Source organism: Panicum hallii, chromosome 4 (assembly GCF_002211085.1).
Source record: "Panicum hallii strain FIL2 chromosome 4, PHallii_v3.1, whole genome shotgun sequence".
NCBI lineage: Eukaryota > Viridiplantae > Streptophyta > Magnoliopsida > Poales > Poaceae > Panicum > Panicum hallii.
This window is the reverse complement of record NC_038045.1, coordinates 9,921,084-9,941,612: the sequence shown is the minus strand read 5'-3', so window position 1 is coordinate 9,941,612 and position 20,529 is coordinate 9,921,084. Positions and strand designations below refer to the sequence as shown.

The following is a 20,529-nucleotide window of genomic DNA, read 5'->3' as shown; positions in this document are numbered from 1 at the left end:
GTCTGAAGTCAGTAAGTCAATATCTTCCGAACTTTGGTTCGGGGCTTCAGATAATCTTGCGACGAAGTTCCCGGGGTCTTCAGAATAACTTCCTTCTGGTTCCGGGATTAGTTGGTAATTTCCGTCGGCGAGAGTGGTCGAATCTATATGATATGCAAGATGGAGTTTAATGAATGCATACACTTTCATTTCAATTCACGATAAAGTTGCAATCCAAATAAAGGAACATTACATTTCAACAAACAACCTAACTACCCTATACTGGGCAGTCATTTATCGAGTATTAACTAAACTAACTAGTTACGTTAAGCAACAGGGTGGGTTACCCTAAACATTTCTACTAACTTCATTAGGTAGTATGTTTAGTTATCTAATTGGTTGGTGTATAGGTCTTGGCCTTAACCGATGAGGATGAATCAGGTTTAGCTGACTGATGTGCTTTGGTCGTGTCTAATAGAGGCGTGTCTACTGTACAATCTTATTGATCTAGGGTTGTGTACTTTGGTCTGGGTAGCTGATTGACAGGTGCACTGGCTTTCTAATTGATCGATGAAAACATCGATCACTTTAGTAGAGGGATGTTTCCTAAAGCGGCTGTGTCCTAACTAATCCGTGCGAGCATCGGCATACTTAACTGATCGCGTGCGTATCAGCATAGCGGATCCATGCTTTAGCAAAACTAGTCGATTGGTGATTTGACCTTCTAGCCGATTTAGTATATCGGCACATTCGTCGATTTATACATCGGGTAGAATTAGTCGAGTGATGTATCGGCATAGCTAGTTGACTAATGTGAGTAACTAGCCGATGGTGTATTGATAGACTAGTCAAACTATGTATCCGTATGGTCTGTCTCAGCGTATTCAGCCGATTGGTGAATCAGCTGTGTAGCTGATTGTCCTACTCTGCACTGGTTGTGCCTAACTAAGATGTGCTTAAGTGTTATCTTAGGTAACTAGGTGTGGTTGCATCGGCTGGATTACACCAGTATCACAATTGAGTGATGTACAGCCGATGGGGTTATCTAAGTTAAACCTATTTCAAGAATTAGATGTAATAGAACACTAATACTAAACTAGATTGGTGAGACCATAAGTGCGGAGTTAGAGTAAAGAGGACGTGGTTGATAGGTTGGTGCCGATGGCGATGTGTTCTACAGGGGTGCAGCTGATGGAGGTGTGGTTGAGGGTATATGACTGATAAGCATATAGCCGATCTCTCAGCCGACAAATCGGCTGATAACAGTGTGCGGATAAAGATAGGAAAACTAAGGATTAACCGGCCATATTTGACCGCTATGGAAAACAACTGGAATTGGCTTAGATCAGTGGATAACAGAGCTCTAAGATCGTGTGTGTATCTCCGATACGTCGACTATGTGCAGCCGATACGTTATCAAAATCGGATAGCTAGTCGATCTGTGAACATCAGCATGTTAGCCGATCAGAGTATGTAACTATTTGATTGTGCATTGGTAAACTAATTGAGAGTGTGAACATTGGCCGAGCTAATAGGTGCGCATGCGTTTAGATTTGTGAATCGGCTTAAGTAGCCGGTTTCCTATGCTGTACTGGCTGTGCTTAGCCGATAAATACGTTCTCTATTGGATGTGCCTATCCGACTCTTGACTGGAGTGTTAATCGGAGTAATCAGTGTTTAAGTGGTTCGATGATATCAGCAAACAACCGATTGATGCATAGCCGGCGTGGTTGTCTAGATCGGACCAGGTCGATTAGGGCACTAACATCGGATCGGACCGATAATGTGGTTAACATCGGCCGAGGGGCTTTTGCCGGTAGGGAAGAAGTCAAAAGGCTTATGACTGCTAGGGTCACGCCTATCGAAAATTGGCTGAACTAGTAGCCGATTGCTAAGCCTAGTTACAAAGGTGTATCAGCTAAGTAGTCGATACATGAGGTAGACTAGGATCTTCATATAGAAAGGGCTCTAGCAAGATTGTAATCAAAACCAGGGCAAAGGCATGAGCATCTATATGAATGAGGGTTAATCAAACATCACATATCTTCATGATACAATATACTAGCACAACAGACAAGCGGATTTGTACAAACATGGACCGAAAACTGATATGAATTCAACAAACATGGTTTTTAACTTTCTAGGAAGCTTAGAAAATGATCTATAACTTTCTTATATAGTTTTATTATCATTTTAGGTGATTCAAAAGTTAACCAGAGTGAACAACGTAAAGAAATATTTTTATCCAGAATTGGACAGATTCTGACCTACACTTTAAACAGCTATATCTAGAGCTATAAATCATTAAAAGAGGTGTTCTCTTACACTTTAGAAAGCTTAAGAAACGTAATACAACTTAGTAGTTGTTACTAAGCAATGATTCAAAGTTTAATTGAGCCAAACAACACAAACATTAAGGACTACACAGCATATGAGCAAAACCTGACGGGGAACTTCAGAAATTCATAGCTAGATGTCTAACCTACCAAGGATGTTGTTCTTTAACAACTTGGAAAGATTATATAAATGAATTGTAATTCATTGTAATTGGAGCAGTACAACTACAGATATTAGTTTAACCCTAACAAGTATAGGTAAAAATCTAAAGTAAGAATTTTCTACTAACACATACAAAATCATACACATACTGCATAGATCTACTCACAAGGATTCCATAACATCTTCATTTGACATTTCACGATTTTTTTTATCATTTCCTACGGATTTTATAAGTTAGCTGCTTTGCACACATGAAATAATAAAAGAGTTTCGCAGAGAGGCTCTCGGTTTCTCACCGGCGGTGATGGTGAGTTCCATCTGCTGCAGCTTGTTGCAGTTGTGGCGAGGGACACGACGGGGTCACCGGATGTGGGGTCGTCATCGTCATTATGCTGCTGCTCCTCTTCCTCCTGTTATCGAACCCGCACTCGCCTCGGCCTTGCCGCGTCGCAGGTCCCTCCGCGGCCATCCTCGCTAAGCTACTGCCGTGCGCGACCTCGTTCCACTTCGTGCGAGTCGGTCCCGAGCCGCCACGCCTCACCTCCGTTCGAGTCCTGCTCCTGCACCCACACGCCCACGCCACCTACATCTGCATCGTGCTTGCTCCAGCCTTGCCATGTCATTCCCGCGCATCCACGCACCAGAGCCCACTCTGCTCCGCCGCGCACGTGCTACCCGATCCGTGCGCCCGCATCACCAGCTTTCGCTCCTGTCCGCGCCACTCCCGAACCGACGCGCTGCTTCCACTGCGCTGCGCTCCAGCTCTTGTTCGCCCAACGCCCGCGAGCCAGCGCCGTCTGCTCGCCTGAAGCCGTCGGCTTCGCTCCTGCGCTCGGCTCACGCGCGCCACCCGCGCGTACGCAACTTCCCTGCATAACGTCGCCAGTTGCTCCTACTCGCTCCGCGTTCGCGCCTCCGCTCAGCCTTGCCGGGCCGCATGCCGCTCGGTCCGAGCCGCGCCTGCGCTGCACCTCCCCACTCTACGCGCTCCGCACCCACCTGCTGCGCGTGTTCGCACACTGCTCGGCCAAGTCGCGGCCGCCTGCCGCTTGGGCCGCGGCCGCCTGCCGCAGCCGCACTCACACCTGCGGCCGTACCGAACCGCGCCTGCTCGGCCTTCGCTTGCTCGCGCCACGCGCGCCTGCATGCCCGCGAGCCGCTCCTGGGCCTGCTGCTCGCCCGCCTGTGCTGCCGCTCGCCTCCCGCGACGCCCGCGCGCGTGCTCCGCATCAAGCCGAACTGCCCGGCGCCGCACGCCTGCACTCGCCGCCCTGGCTCCCGCGCGCACTTCACCTGCGCGCCCATGGACCAGTACCGCGCCTGGGCCCGCCAGTCGCCTGCTCCCTCGCCAGCCGCGTGCTCCGCGCACTGCCGCCGCCCGCTTCGGCTTCCGGTCGCCCCGCGCCTGGGCCGCACGCTCCGCCCGCGTGGGCCGCTCGCCGCCCGGGCTGGCCCCGCTCCGCGCGCCCCCAAGCCGCTGGTCAACCCGTGCGCCACCGCCTGCCCCGAACGGCCGCGCTTCGGCCTTGCGCGCGCGCCGCCCCGCTCAGGCCCCCCTGGATCCGCCCTTCTCACTCGGCCGCACGCCTGGAGCCCGAGCGCCTGGACCTGTGCCGCTGGAACTGGGCAGAAGGAGAGAGGGAAAGGAGCAGGGAGGGAGAGGACCGGCCGGTGGATAAGGGTGGAGCAGAGAAGAATGTGCTGCCGGTGAGGAAGAGGAGGGAGGGGAAAATGGAATTGGACCCAACTGCCGCCGGTGGGAAAAAAAGATAAGGGCGCCAGCGGAGAAGGAGCTGAGGGGCAGTGACGCGTGGAAATTTTGCAGCAGGATGTGGCAAGGATGGTCGGCACAGCGGTGAACTGCAGCAGCAGGAGGTGGCGAGAACGGCGGTGGAGCGGCGAGCTGCAGAACACAGGAACAGAGGAGCGCCAAAGGAGGAAGGGAAAGGGGATTTTCCCAGGGACCTATTTGTAATTTTAGAAAATTGCAGGGACCTCTTGGTAAAGACAAGTTTAATCACTCTTCTAGAGCTCAAACAAAAATGTGGCCAAAATGAAAGTTGTATAACTTTTCAAGTTCTTCAACTTTGTTTTAGGGTTTGAACTCCAAAACTCAAAATATGAAGTTTTATTTTAAGACTTGGACTAAATTTGAATTTTATAACATCTTTGTTATTGTTAGTATAAATTACATATAACCTTGGGTCTATTCGCAAATTGCTATGTAAGTCATGATTGCTTACATTATTACCTTTTTACTTCTAGTAATTTTGGAAAGTTACTTTTGTAAATCACCTATTTTGTATAAAAAGACTTGTACTTTTATAAAATTACATAAATACCCTTTTTTTTTTACTTGCACTTTAAATTTTTTTTTAAAAGTTTCACACAACACACAAAATTTTTACACTAACAAGCATACACTTAACACTATCAAATTATAAGCCTAGCTTACAGACACATGAACTGTCACAGCCTCCCCCCCTAAAAAGAATCTCGTCCCGAGATTCGGACGAAAGACTCTTTTAAGGGAAGAAAAGCAATTTATCCATTAAAAGTGGCAAGAAGCAATCACACCAGAGAAGATTGAGATTGATGACGAGAGCATGACGAGATGGTACATAGATGAGTTTGACAAGATAAGAGAAGAAAAGATGATCAAGTTCTCGTAGAGCTAAGATCATCACATGACGATGATAAATGTCGGCGACATTCATCACAAAGCTCATGGATAGCAAGTGAGGATAGAACAACAGATTGATAAATGATGGTTGAAACATTTCTGCTCAGAGTTTATTATCTGAATGATTTTGATGATATTGATTGCAAAACATGCCTATTTATACCAATGCAATCAAGGAATAATGATAAAATGCTCTAGCTCAGAGTGCAATGCTTGGTATATATAACCACGAACATGATGCACTGTTGAGATGCATGATTGCAATGATGATGCAATACGAGGATGGAGGATTCCATGCACGATCAAGATGGTGCATAAGACACAATGCAATTATCATGATGCTGACCAAATGATGCATACCCTCATGAGTTGATGATGCTCGTGATTCGCACCCTATAACCGTTCGTTCGTAACTAACACCTGGGTAGTTCTATATCCTTGAGCGAGGATTAAAAGTTAGGACACTAGTAAGGTTGCATAAGAAGAGATTGCAGTGGTGTTACGTCACATAGACCTAGTCACCAGTGCGCTCCTAATGGCTCAGTCATGTGGCTGCAGCGCACATGAGGCCTTAGGTTCCGACACGGCATCATGATCATGTGATTAAACACCACCATAAAAGAGGAACAACAACCCTATAGTGCCAATAGCAACAAGATAGGTTTAGGAAACTGAAGATAACCCAAGTTACACTGGAGACATACTCGTTAGTCAGTCTACGGATTTTCGATAATGATGCAACACCATGCACTGACCAAAGATGATCTGTGTTATGATGCATGACTTTTTTGCCGGGAGAATTGTATGCACAAAGTAATTATTGTCATACATCTTTTTAATTTGTCAAAAATCATCTGAGCAAAAATTTGAAGGTGCAACCTCCAGATGTTGCAACTGGAATAGCCAACAAGATACGGTACAACATCAGGAGAGGATAGATAGATCACTAGATGATGGATTGAAGGGTTCGATGATAGTTATCAAGATTTAACCATCAAAGGAGAAGTTCAATGGTTCTGCCGAAACAGATTTAAAGCAAAATCAAGGATTTGATTTGGCTGTCAAGCTAAGATCGGTGATAGGGTTCAAACATAACCCAATCCAATTGATTCACAAAAGACTATTTTAACTCTAAGTTAGCCTAGCATATTACGTTAACTCTTACAACACAAAGTCTAGGCAGGCATTCAGATACAAGCACATGTTTCAGTACATCAACGTAACAAACAAGGCAATCAGGTCAATCCAAGATGTCATGATGCATGCACGTTCTACACGTCCTCACAAACAAAAATAACTGCCAAGTAACCTTGGTCTTACGTGGTTAAGTACGGTGGCATCATAATAATACGTCTCTCCCTATATATACTAGTCGTTCTTACGTTCAAGCTTACGTAACGAGGTTAGCGTACCTGCAGAAAATCACAAGATATAAATATACCGAACCTTTCATGCCAGCATGTCATGAAAGCGTCCACAATCATTACTGTTCACTATAGAAACAGCATCTGTACAATTACCGCCGTACAGACAACGTTAACATACGTCGTCGAAACAACGTATTCACGGGGGTACCGCAAAATGCGGGAGTATGAACTGCGATCGCCATACCCTGCGCCGAACCATATACTCCCAATGTAGTCAACCGAGGTTGGTACATTGGCAGCATCTCAAGTAGGCCACTGCTTGAGAAACAGCGTTCAGTTCGCATCACCGACGGGAAGGCCAAGCTCCCTCAGTTGGCTGAGGATCCTTACCTTCTTACCTCATCGTCGAAGATGTCGTTACAGAAAGTAAAGTTGAGGTTGTGCATGAATTTAAGGTTTGACAGAAAGTAATGCTGGAGGTTAGATTTATGTATATAGTACAGCCACCTCTATTTTCCCTTAAACATCACCCTAGGGCTTTACGTACTATACATAATCCTTAACGAATCCAACGTAGTTTTGCCAAATACTTTGTTGGTCAAATTTTTATACTGAAAACATTTTTAAGGTAAAATGTATCTCCAGGGTAACCTTATAGCTCTGATACCAGCTGTGGCAGAACCAACCTGAATTATACCGGCTCAAGTACGCGAGTCCATTCCAGAGGGCTCCGACGTACTTCAAACGGTATAATCCCTTGGCCTGTCGGGTAACGTCCCGATAAACCACCGATACACAGGATCAAATAAGGTTACCTCACATGAAGGTGAGTCCAGAGATACAATCACCATTATATTTTACATCGCAGGGAATCACATTACAAGAGTTTCCACAATAGAGCAAAGTTTCAAATTTAGAGAAAATAATACAAACTGATAAAGTTATGGTTTTTAACAGCGGAAAACATACGTGATGATCTACAGCACGTCGTCAAGACGGATGTAATGTTAAGCCCGGGCACGACATCACTTGATATCACCAGTGCTGGCCGGGGACGGATCCCATTCCACGGACCAATCATCTGGAAGAGCACAGGGCCAAGGCAAGGGAAGAGTAGGGTCTTCACAGATATCACCTGAAAAACATACAACTAGCAAGGCTGAGTATACTAATACTCAGCAAGACTTACCCGGAATTGGGTATACCTTAGCCCATAACTAGACTCATGAAAGCTTTTCAAGGGTTCTGGTTTTATTTTCAGCTGAAAAGCAATAACGAGTAGGTCCTTAATTTCAACTTTTAGCTTTCAGGTTCTAGTTGATTATCCATTCTAGGTAAGCACCTATAACTACTCAAGCATGGTAAAATCTTTATTCAAACATCATCTTTGATAACCATATAATTGCTCTTGTTACTCTATGTGGTAAAGGGGGTAAGCAGTCTCATTCATCGTGAGAGGCGGACGATTCCTGAATCGAGATTCAATCCTTGCAAGGTAAACCTAACACACACGCTTGGAACACCACAGGGTCGTTCCGAAGCAACCGTTTACCTTTCATTCCGACTCGTGGATCAGATCCACCACAAGCGACTGCAGGTCATACGCACTTCCAAAGTGCAGGACATACGTCTGTAGCGCGACTACAAAACCCGTACTCCTGGTTGCCCAGCAACACGTATGCCTACACGTCGAACAAAGTAACCAAAAGAAGCAAATACATGTGGTGGGAGGTATGTCCACTCCTCGGGCCGATCGGTTACTAGGCTTACCGCTTACCATATTTCACGGCATGTGGCTAGTACTTTCAAACATTTAACCACCGCTACCACACACTGCGACCTTATTAAATTCCATACACAGACGGGTATCATCTCAATATGATACCTTACAAGATCCCGTCCGTCATCCTTATAGTGATAACAGGAATGTAAACATCACAATTCCTATATCGCGCGAGTGACAGGAAATCACTCGACTTCTACCGGTCCTATAAGCAGAGCAACTAATCGGACTCAAGTTCTAGGGTTCAATACATTGGTTCCTGAAGTAATGCAACTAAGGTTTCCAAACAACTCCTAAGAACCTAATGCATAAAGATATACATAGATAATATGGTTGCAGTGTAATAAAGTAGGGGTTATGTTCGGGGCTTGCCTTTATTGGTGGGTCTGAAGTCAGTAAGTCAATATCTTCCGAACTTTGGTTCGGGGCTTCAGATAATCTCGCGACGAAGTTCCCGGGGTCTTCAGAATAACTTCCTTCTGGTTCCGGGATTAGTTGGTAATTTCCGTCGGCGAGAGTGGTCGAATCTATATGATATGCAAGATGGAGTTTAATGAATGCATACACTTTCATTTCAATTCACGATAAAGTTGCAATCCAAATAAAGGAACATTACATTTCAACAAACAACCTAACTACCCTGTACTGGGCAGTCATTTATCGAGTATTAACTAAACTAACTAGTTACGTTAAGCAACAGGGTGGGTTACCCTAAACATTTGTACTAACTTCATTAGGTAGTATGTTTAGTTATCTAATTGGTTGGTGTATAGGTCTTGGCCTTAACCGATGAGGATGAATCAGGTTTAGCTGACTGATGTGCTTTGGTCGTGTCTAATAGAGGCGTGTCTACTGTACAATCTTATTGATCTAGGGTTGTGTACTTTGGTCAGGGTAGCTGATTGACAGGTGCACTGGCTTTCTAATTGATCGATGAAAACATCGATCACTTTAGTAGAGGGATGTTTCCTAAAGCGGCTGTGTCCTAACTAATCCGTGCGAGCATCGGCATACTTAACTGATCGCGTGCGTATCAGCATAGCGGATCCATGCTTTAGCAAAACTAGTCGATTGGTGATTTGACCTTCTAGCCGATTTAGTATATCGGCATATTCGTCGATTTATACATCGGGTAGAATTAGTCGAGTGATGTATCGGCATAGCTAGTTGACTAATGTGAGTAACTAGCCGATGGTGTATTGATAGACTAGTCAAACTATGTATCCGTATGGTCTGTCTCAGCGTATTCAGCCGATTGGTGAATCAGCTGTGTAGCTGATTGTCCTACTCTGCACTGGTTGTGCCTAACTAAGATGTGCTTAAGTGTTATCTTAGGTAACTAGGTGTGGTTGCATCGGCTGGATTACACCAGTATCACAATTGAGTGATGTACAGCCGATGGGGTTATCTAAGTTAAACCTATTTCAAGAATTAGATGTAATAGAACACTAATACTAAACTAGATTGGTGAGACCATAAGTGCGGAGTTAGAGTAAAGAGGACGTGGTTGATAGGTTGGTGCCGATGGCGATGTGTTCTACAGGGGTGCAGCTGATGGAGGTGTGGTTGAGGGTATATGACTGATAAGCATATAGCCGATCTCTCAGCCGACAAATCGGCTGATAACAGTGTGCGGATAAAGATAGGAAAACTAAGGATTAACCGGCCATATTTGACCGCTATGGAAAACAACTGGAATTGGCTTAGATCAGTGGATAACAGAGCTCTAAGATCGTGTGTGTATCTCCGATACGTCGACTATGTGCAGCCGATACGTTATCAAAATCGGATAGCTAGTCGATCTGTGAACATCAGCATGTTAGCCGATCAGAGTATGTAACTATTTGATTGTGCATTGGTAAACTAATTGAGAGTGTGAACATTGGCCGAGCTAATAGGTGCGCATGCGTTTAGATTTGTGAATCGGCTTAAGTAGCCGGTTTCCTATGCTGTACTGGCTGTGCTTAGCTGATAAATACGATCTCTATTGGATGTGCCTATCCGACTCTTGACTGGAGTGTTAATCGGAGTAATCAGTGTTTAAGTGGTTCGATGATATCAGCAAACAACCGATTGATGCATAGCCGGCGTGGTTGTCTAGATCGGACCAGGTCGATTAGGGCACTAACATCGGATCGGACCGATAATGTGGTTAACATCGGCCGAGGGGCTTTTGCCGGTAGGGAAGAAGTCAAAAGGCTTATGACTGCTAGGGTCACGCCTATCGAAAATTGGCTGAACTAGTAGCCGATTGCTAAGCCTAGTTACAAAGGTGTATCAGCTAAGTAGTCGATACATGAGGTAGACTAGGATCTTCATATAGAAAGGGCTCTAGCAAGATTGTAATCAAAACCAGGGCAAAGGCATGAGCATCTATATGAATGAGAGTTAATCAAACATCACATATCTTCATGATACAATATACTAGCACAACAGACAAGCGGATTTGTACAAACATGGACCGAAAACTGATATGAATTCAACAAACATGGTTTTTAACTTTCTAGGAAGCTTAGAAAATGATCTATAACTTTCTTATATAGTTTTATTATCATTTTAGGTGATTCAAAAGTTAACCAGAGTGAACAACGTAAAGAAATATTTTTATCCAGAATTGGACAGATTCTGACCTACACTTTAAACAGCTATATCTAGAGCTATAAATCATTAAAAGAGGTGTTCTCTTACACTTTAGAAAGCTTAAGAAACGTAATACAACTTAGTAGTTGTTACTAAGCAATGATTCAAAGTTTAATTGAGCCAAACAACACAAACATTAAGGACTACACAACATATGAGCAAAACCTGACGGGGAACTTCAGAAATTCATAGCTAGATGTCTAACCTACCAAGGATGTTGTTCTTTAACAACTTGGAAAGATTATATAAATGAATTGTAATTCATTGTAATTGGAGCAGTACAACTACAGATATTAGTTTAACCCTAACAAGTATAGGTAAAAATCTAAAGTAAGATTTTTCTACTAACACATACAAAATCATACACATACTGCATAGATCTACTCACAAGGATTCCATAACATCTTCATTTGACATTTCACGATTTTTTTTATCATTTCCTACGGATTTTATAAGTTAGCTGCTTTGCACACATGAAATAATAAAAGAGTTTCGCAGAGAGGCTCTCGGTTTCTCACCGGCGGTGATGGTGAGTTCCATCTGCTGCAGCTTGTTGCAGTTGTGGCGAGGGACACGACGGGGTCACCGGATGTGGGGTCGTCGTCGTCATTATGCTGCTGCTCCTCTTCCTCCTGTTATCGAACCCGCACTCGCCTCGGCCTTGCCGCGTCGCAGGTCCCTCCGCGGCCATCCTCGCTAAGCTACCGCCGTGCGCGACCTCGTTCCACTTCGTGCGAGTCGGTCCCGAGCCGCCACGCCTCACCTCCGTTCGAGTCCTGCTCCTGCACCCACACGCCCACGCCGCCTACATCTGCATCGTGCTTGCTCCAGCCTTGCCATGTCATTCCCGCGCATCCACGCACCAGAGCCCACTCTGCTCCGCCGCGCACGTGCTACCCGATCCGTGCGCCCGCATCACCAGCTTTCGCTCCTGTCCGCGCCACTCCCGAACCGACGCGCTGCTTCCACTGCGCTGCGCTCCAGCTCTTGTTCGCCCAACGCCCGCGAGCCAGCGCCGTCTGCTCGCCTGAAGCCGTCGGCTTCGCTCCTGCGCTCGGCTCACGCGCGCCACCCGCGCGTACGCAACTTCCCTGCATAACGTCGCCAGTTGCTCCTGCTCGCTCCGCGTTCGCGCCTCCGCTCAGCCTTGCCGGGCCGCATGCCGCTCGGTCCGAGCCGCGCCTGCGCTGCACCTCCCCACTCTACGCGCTCCGCACCCACCTGCTGCGCGTGTTCGCACACTGCTCGGCCAAGTCGCGGCCGCCTGCCGCTTGGGCCGCGGCCGCCTGCCGCAGCCGCACTCACACCTGCGGCCGTACCGAACCGCGCCTGCTCGGCCTTCGCTTGCTCGCGCCACGCGCGCCTGCATGCCCGCGAGCCGCTCCTGGGCCTGCTGCTCGCCCGCCTGTGCTGCCGCTCGCCTCCCGCGACGCCCGCGCGCGTGCTCCGCATCAAGCCGAACTGCCCGGCGCCGCACGCCTGCACTCGCCGCCCTGGCTCCCGCGCGCACTTCACCTGCGCGCCCATGGACCAGTACCGCGCCTGGGCCCGCCAGTCGCCTGCTCCCTCGCCAGCCGCGTGCTCCGCGCACTGCCGCCGCCCGCTTCGGCTTCCGGTCGCCCCGCGCCTGGGCCGCACGCTCTGCCCGCGTGGGCCGCTCGCCGCCCGGGCTGGCCCCGCTCCGCGCGCCCCCAAGCCGCTGGTCAACCCGTGCGCCACCGCCTGCCCCGAACGGCCGCGCTTCGGCCTTGCGCGCGCGCCGCCCCGCTCAGGCCCCCCCTGGATCCGCCCTTCTCGCTCGGCCGCACGCCTGGAGCCCGAGCGCCTGGACCTGTGCCGCTGGAACTGGGCAGAAGGAGAGAGGGAAAGGAGCAGGGAGGGAGAGGACCGGCCGGTGGATAAGGGTGGAGCAGAGAAGAATGTGCTGCCGGTGAGGAAGAGGAGGGAGGGGAAAATGGAATTGGACCGAACTGCCGCCGGTGGGAAAAAAAGATAAGGGCGCCAGCGGAGAAGGAGCTGAGGGGCAGTGACGCGTGGAAATTTTGCAGCAGGATGTGGCAAGGATGGTCGGCACAGCGGTGAACTGCAGCAGCAGGAGGTGGCGAGAACGGCGGTGGAGCGGCGAGCTGCAGAACACAGGAACAGAGGAGCGCCAAAGGAGGAAGGGAAAGGGGATTTTCCCAGGGACCTATTTGTAATTTTAGAAAATTGCAGGGACCTCTTGGTAAAGACAAGTTTAATCACTCTTCTAGAGCTCAAACAAAAATGTGGCCAAAATGAAAGTTGTATAACTTTTCAAGTTCTTCAACTTTGTTTTAGGGTTTGAACTCCAAAACTCAAAATATGAAGTTTTATTTTAAGACTTGGACTAAATTTGAATTTTATAACATCTTTGTTATTGTTAGTATAAATTACATATAACCTTGGGTCTATTCGCAAATTGCTATGTAAGTCATGATTGCTTACATTATTACCTTTTTACTTCTAGTAATTTTGGAAAGTTACTTTTGTAAATCACCTATTTTGTATAAAAAGACTTGTACTTTTATAAAATTACATAAATACCCTTTTTTTTTACTTGCACTTTAATATTTTTTTTAAAGTTTCACACAACACACAAAAGTTTTACACTAACAAGCATACACTTCACACTATCAAATTATAAGACTAGCTTACAGACACATGAACTGTCACAAATTCTAAGTTATATGCACATTTCACTTCCTTTCTGGTCACAGTTTGCTTCTTGATCTTCCATGCCCTCATCATTGGTATTACCACAAATCACATAACCTTTTTATAAATAACCAATATACTAATCAAATAAGAAGGTGACCACCCCTTTTGTAATACCTGTGGTGAAATATAAAACTTCCATGCGATTTGCCAAGAACTCGGACGAGGGCTATATATCGTCCGCGCTACAATTTTTCTAAGTGATGAAGGACGTGCGTAGACCGATAAAAGGAATCAGCCCATAAACTACTACGATCCATGGCCCCTGATCAATGCATGTAGCAGGTCAGACATAGAGAGCAGGCATTCGCATGAACCACGTGAAGAAGCGTGCCTTTTTGTTCAGAAGTGGAAAGATGTGATTGCCAGACCAGTAGAATATGATGCTCTTTCTCCTTTTACTTTGTTATTTCATTTTTCTTTACAAAGGGTTATGGGTCATTTTTCTTCTTCTTCTTGAGTTATCTTCCTCGTGTTAACTTCTCTTCTCTTCTATTTATTTATTTTTTCTTCTCATCCCTAGTGCGTGCACTATTTAACTTTTCTCTTCCTCCTTTTTTATTCTAAACCTCACATGGATATTCTCTATACGATTATGTCTATACGATTATTTCTCTTTTTACTAATTTACATTATCTACTTTATTTTTTATAGAATTTAATATTAACAAACTATACTTAATTTTTCTTATAGTGAAAATTTTTATTCATCACATTGAAGAATGACTTAGGTTCAGTTTATACTAATTCATTCGTATTATAGACTCATTATTAGTTGATGATGCAGAATGATTAATTCACTTTATATACAAATTTTATTTTTCATGTATATGTATTTTATTCACCTAAAGACTAATTTATTTTTGGTATAGATACATTTATTCTCAAATTAGAATCAATTGTTCTGAACATTTATAGACTAAATTATTCAGCGATATGAACTCATCTATTTAGTTTTTATTATATAATCAAATGTTCATGATATTTAATCTTTTGTTCGCGGTATATTATTATTTATGCATCATGTTTAATACTTTTGTCCGTAGAAAGAATCATTTGTTCCCATTGTACAAGTATTTGTTCGTAGTCGATAAAATAAATTAATATGTATTCAAAATAACTTTAAAAATATTATTTAAATATAGTTAAGTATGATCTTATTTTGAAGATCTTGTCACAAGAAATATAATGATATAATAGGAATTTATTTTGGATTCTCGGTCTAAGATTTATTAATTTTTTTGTTTTGAATGTATATGCATGTGGAGTGATGTCATCAATTAATTTTATCCTTATTACATGCAATGCACTACCTTTGAGTGAACAATTGTGAGACCCTTATAATAAACTAGTGGACTGATGAATAAAATACATAAGGCCTAATAATAATTCTCGCTTCAGGTGACATGAAAAAAATTTGTCACCTTCAGCGACAGCTAGTCACGCCCAAGAACTCGTGCTAATTCTTATGCCCACATGCTTGGCCCATCTATAGTTCAATACAAAAGGTTAAAACTTTCATGGGCCCAGAGTAAAAAGGCCAGGTGATCTGTAGGTGCTTATTGGGTAGAATGGACTGCCTAGGCCCAGAAGGCCAGAACATTTGGTGTTTTCATTCTGGCCTGGTTAGTTGGACAATTGAATCTAGCCCAACACATTTTTCTTGTGTATATGAACTTTGTTGAGGAAAAAAGTTCGACGTATGAAACGAACAAAATAATTTTCCGTCTGTTGCCTATAAGGTTTGATCTCATGTATTTGATGACCAGATCCGATTTCCCATGTGGCACGTGTGGCATCTTACTCTCGAAGAAAAAAAACCTTTTTTATATGAGTCAATACTTAATAGAATGAATAGGAAGCAAATGTAATGTGTAGCATGATGAAAAGAGTACAAAATTCAAATGCATGAGACAACTATCGTGATATTGTTTTCGTACATTTGTATCTTGTGTCATTATTGAAAACGGAGTAACTCCTTCAACTAGCATACCTTTGACGGTACATATCTTGCGCATCAAATGCCAAAACGAAAAGCACAGCATCTGTGACAATTGTATACATGCATCCACTAAATTTCAAATAATAGCATAGCATTGAAGGGAACACTTGTGCGCGCACCCATGCTCACCTCTAAAAGCATGGGCACCCTCGGTGTCTCTTGGTCTCACCTGAGCACGGTCTCCTTCCCGAAAAAGAAATGGTATCGCGCGAAGCCCGCTGCCAGCGACGGACGACCACTCCGTGTCGCTTGCTCTGGCCACTAGATTCCGGCCCCTCGCTGGCCGTCGTCTCCGCCGCCCATGCCTATCCCGGCTCCGAGTGGAGTCACCGTGCGTCCGAACGAGGAAGAAAAAGGGACGCGTCCTCCTCCGCCGTTCACTGCTGCACGCTCCGCCCCGGCCGAGAACGACCGGCCAGCGACCGATCGCGGCTGGGAGACACGCCGGTGCCCCGCAATTTAGAGGGTGTCGGGTTTGGAGGCGCTAAATTTTAATCCCGTCATGTTAGAAAAAATAGTATTAAATAAAATCTAATTATAAATTAATTAAAGAACCACTGAACTAATTCACGCCGAATCTAATAAAATTAATTTATAATTAGCTGGTAGTTACTGTAGCATTCCTATTGCAAATTATAAATTAGCTAATATTATTAAATTTATCTCGCGAATTAGCATATATGTATGAAAAAATTTGAAATATATTTTATTTAATACATCTAAATGATAAAATTCTCCGCAACGTTAAAATTCGAGTTTAATACATCTATTTTATTTAATACACTTTATTAATACATTAATAAGATTAAAGTTCGAGTTTAACACTCCGCAAGCAAAAGGGGCCTAGTAAGCCGCGGGTCGATTGACGGCCGCAGTGCTCCCGACAGCGACGCCGCGGGTCTTCGTTATCCGGTTGGTAAAAGTAAACTGCTGCGTGTGGTTTACCCTATCCTGTCTCCTCCAATGAGAGATGCAATCCCCATCGGTCGACGGTGAACTGTCCTGTCGCCGTGTCGAAGTCCTCTGTATTTTTTTACACGACCGATTTTACACGGTGGAATTGCGATCACACTCTGTTTAGTTTTATATGCTGGTTGAGTAGTCGGAGCTCAACAGCCACGGTGAAATGAAAGAAGAAAGGTGAGTTCTTTTTTTTTTTCCGGATTTAGCTACGCGGCAAGGTTACTCTTCGCTTATTGGGCGTCGACGGCGCGATCCGGTCACCGGCGTGCGCTAGTCGCTTTGCCAGTTTGCCTATGTGGAAGCAAACCATTCGGCGTTCACATCAGCGCTAATCTTTTCCCCCCGAATTGATTAGCTTTTCTTGACTTGTCCGCCGCAAGAAAAAGCCGAAATTTAGTGCGGAGACCGGAGCCTCCACGGAATCCTGCTCTGTTTTTTCCCCCCATGGTCCATGGATTCCTCGCGCTGAGCTGAGCGCCGAGGCCCGTCTGATGAGCGCGGCCTCGCCGGCGGCGCGGCGGCGATGGACCTCCCGTGGCTGGACCTGCCCTTCACCTTCCTCACGCTGCTCCTCGCCACGCGCCTCGCCTACGACTACTACGGCGACGTCGCCGCGGCCTTCGCCGGCGGCTTCTCCATCCAGGTCTTCCTCTTCTACTGCTTCGCGCGCTGGTACCGCCATGCCATCGAGGGGCGCGCCGCCGCGGGGGGCCGCGACGATCCGTCGCCGTCGAACCGGCAGGTGGGCGCGGACGCGGAGGCCCCGCCCGTCCTGACCCCGCTGCTGGGCGCGCCCGGCGGCGTGCGCGCGTCGGCGCTGGCCAGCCGGTGCTTCGCCGTGGTGTTCATGGTGTTCGTGCCGCTTCTCATCGTCGTCTTCGAGCGCAGCCAGGCGGACGTCGTCGCCTACGCGCTCTGCCTCGCCAACATCATCGTCATGGTCGTCTGGCTGTCGCCGGACTCCGGGCCCACGGCCGCCGCCGCCAAGTCGCTCCTGCGGCTCAGCGACGACGAGGACGACGGCAGCACGGGAAGCGCCGGCGCCGGTGCCGACAAGTGCTGCGTCTGCCTCGCCGGCATGCGGGAGGACCAGGCGCTCCGGGAGCTGCCGCGCTGCGGCCACAGCTTCCACGACAAGTGCATCGGCAAGTGGCTCAAGGCGCACCCGACGTGCCCGGTCTGCCGGGCCACGGCCGTGCCGCCGCCGCAGGACGGCGGCGGCGGCGACCCGCTCGACGACGACATTAGCCCCGTCTAGCGCTCTAGCTTTCGTTCCCCATGATTGATTGGTGCATCTCGTCTGACAAATTCGTGGTGGTTTGTTGGGAAATTCGCTGAACCTGTGTATAGTTATCATCGAAATCGCTGTCAGGCATCGATTGGAATTGTTAGCAGTGCAGTGATGTGTAAATACACTCGCGTTTGTGCACTTTGGAGAAAGGAAAAAAAGCAAAGCCTTGTTTGCTTCATGAAAGGCGCAATCATTGAACATTGTATTCTGAAAAGATGAGGAAAGATGACGGGTTTCTTGGTAGTGGTTGATGGATTAAAAAAATGTCAACATGCCATTGGCAACTACTCCACTAATACTTGATGCTTGCTTGATGTAAGCACAAAATAAAGCAACGACTTTGCATTTTCCATGCGTCAACAAAATAACTATTATTTTTGTTTCGTGAGTGTAAGTAACTCCATTTTGCTACAGTAAAAACCACCGTTCACCGAAGTAGTTGGTGGATGGATTAAAAACTTACCCACATGCCACATGGATCGATGGATGTTGGCCTGTTGTAGTCATAAACAAAGTACTAACGACTAAGCATTTTCCGGGCGTCGGCACGATAAAGAAACTCTGAATTTCGTCAGGATAGATAACTCTGTTGCTATAGTTAGGAGCAGTGTTCAAAGTAAGTTTCCTCTTGAGAGCAGTTGAACAACTTATACCAGATCAGTTTACTTGCTAATGGAACTTGTCTTTTTTTATATAATATAACCCATGCTCCATCATCTACAGTCGTGTTCAGTGCACCGTCGTGATGGATTTATAGACATATGGGTCTCGAGATGTAGAACATCATCATCTGCGGTCGGCTGGGCCAAATCTATCAGATAGAGGTCATCAGATAGAGGAAAGAGGTCTGACGGCGATGTATTTGGCCCAAGTCTGATTACAACACGTTTAGATGACCTTAGCCCAGATTAGCAACAACAGTGGGTCTGGTGGGCCTTCCTCAAAAATACTTGCTGGGTCGCTTAGGTTTAAGAGTCCCGAGTCTCATTGTTATTTATATTAGCACCTATTAGGATCAGACATTCTCCTACTTAAATGATATGGCAGTACTTCTACCTTTACGTTTTTTTTAAAAAAAAACTTGCTGGTGGCAATGTGCAGAGCTGCAGTTTGCACGCTTTACACCAGAGGATTTTCTTTTCTGTTTGCTAAATATTTGGCACACCTTTTATCTTCAACTACTCTTATGAATATCTTGGCAACGGCAACATATACTTTTGATTTAATGGCTTCTCCTCAGAATTCGGAAACACGCGCCGAACCACCCTGTGAGCTGCAAGAACCGTCCAATTTGACACAATTTTAAACAAATCGCCTGTTATTATCAATAAGATAAAAGTTAACATGCACTCGCCTGAGAGCGTGCCACATGTTAACCCACATCTAACGATATGAACAACCGACATGTCCTTTGCCAAAAATAATATCAAATCCGGTAGTCGCGGTACGTCCTCCACTATATATCCAAGATCAAGAGTACACGCATACCGTTTACAATCACATATATCGTCGATGAACTACAACGAGCAATTTTAACCATATGTCCACGACGCGGCAGCCGGCGGGGGACGCGGCCGGGGAGGCGAGCGGGATAGGGATGGCGCGCGCATGAGGGCCTGGGCGTGACTGTAAGGCTCTCTTGTGGCACCGACGGGCAGGACGACACGATGAGGAGCTACGGCGGCGGGCGGAGGCCGGCGTCGAGGGGGACCTGTAGGGGAGGAGGACGGCCGGTGAGGGCCCAAATCGGACGAGGAGGACAAGGTGGTGCCACGCGTGCAAGGAATAGAAGGGAGGCTCACCGGGGGGGGGGGGGGTCGAATCGATGGTGGCCGATGGCGAGGAAGATGGAGGAGGAGGCGGCGGCAATGGAGGAGGAGGGCTAGGGTTTGAGGAAGGAGAACCGGCGCAGGGGTTAAGGGGAGGGGAGGCGAGCGGCCGGACAGGGCTTCGCCTACCCGCAACCATGCTGGCCCAGCCAGCTGCCGACGCCGCGGCGCCGCCGCCTAGGCATGCCAACGGGCGCGCTAGGAAGCGCGGAGGAGGCGGGGGCCAAGGCCGACAGGTGGGCCCGGGGTGGAGGGAAAAAAAGAAAAATGATGGTTCATTTTTAAAATTTAAAAACTAGGACTTCCCGGGCTCCAAAAATCGCCAACTTTAAGAAGCAAGATAAAACTACCAAGAACACACAACAACAAGCACTCAAAAATCTATTCTAGATTGCTCATAGTAAAATAAACAAAACAACAGTTTTTTAAACATTCCAAGAAATTTATGCCTCGGGTTTGCTGCCACAAAATAAAGCAAAAATATTTTAAATTCATAATTTTAAATCTAGTATTTGAATCAAAATTTTGAGGGCATAGTTACTTAATAAAAAATTAAACTTGCTTCACAACATTCACACAAACAAGGCAAGAAAATAAAATAAAATCATTCAATTACATGCATATATGATGCTCCAATATGATTCAATGATGCTCATGATGCTACTAGTTACTTGTTAATCATGGTTTTAAAATTTGGGTTGTGACAATTCTTGCCCCTTAAGAAAATCTCGTCTTGAGATTTGGTAGATTGGAAGTGA

The 20,529-nt window shown here is 46.2% G+C and overlaps 1 protein-coding gene across 1 annotated transcript; it reads left to right on the top strand.

The window, feature by feature from the left end:
* Positions 1-16,691: 16,691 nt before the first annotated feature.
* On the top strand, positions 16,692-18,212 carry LOC112889637 (E3 ubiquitin-protein ligase Os06g0535400-like). Its single transcript, XM_025956368.1, has one exon. It carries the CDS (start codon positions 17,175-17,177, stop codon positions 17,907-17,909), a length of 735 nt encoding a protein of 244 aa, XP_025812153.1. The 5' UTR covers positions 16,692-17,174; the 3' UTR covers positions 17,910-18,212.
* Positions 18,213-20,529: the final 2,317 nt, after the last annotated feature.

What these genes read in the sequence shown, in the direction of transcription:
- LOC112889637 (XM_025956368.1), top strand. Translation starts at nt 17,175, where the DNA reads ATGGACCTCCCGTGGCTGGACCTGCCCTTCACCTTCCTCACGCTGCTC.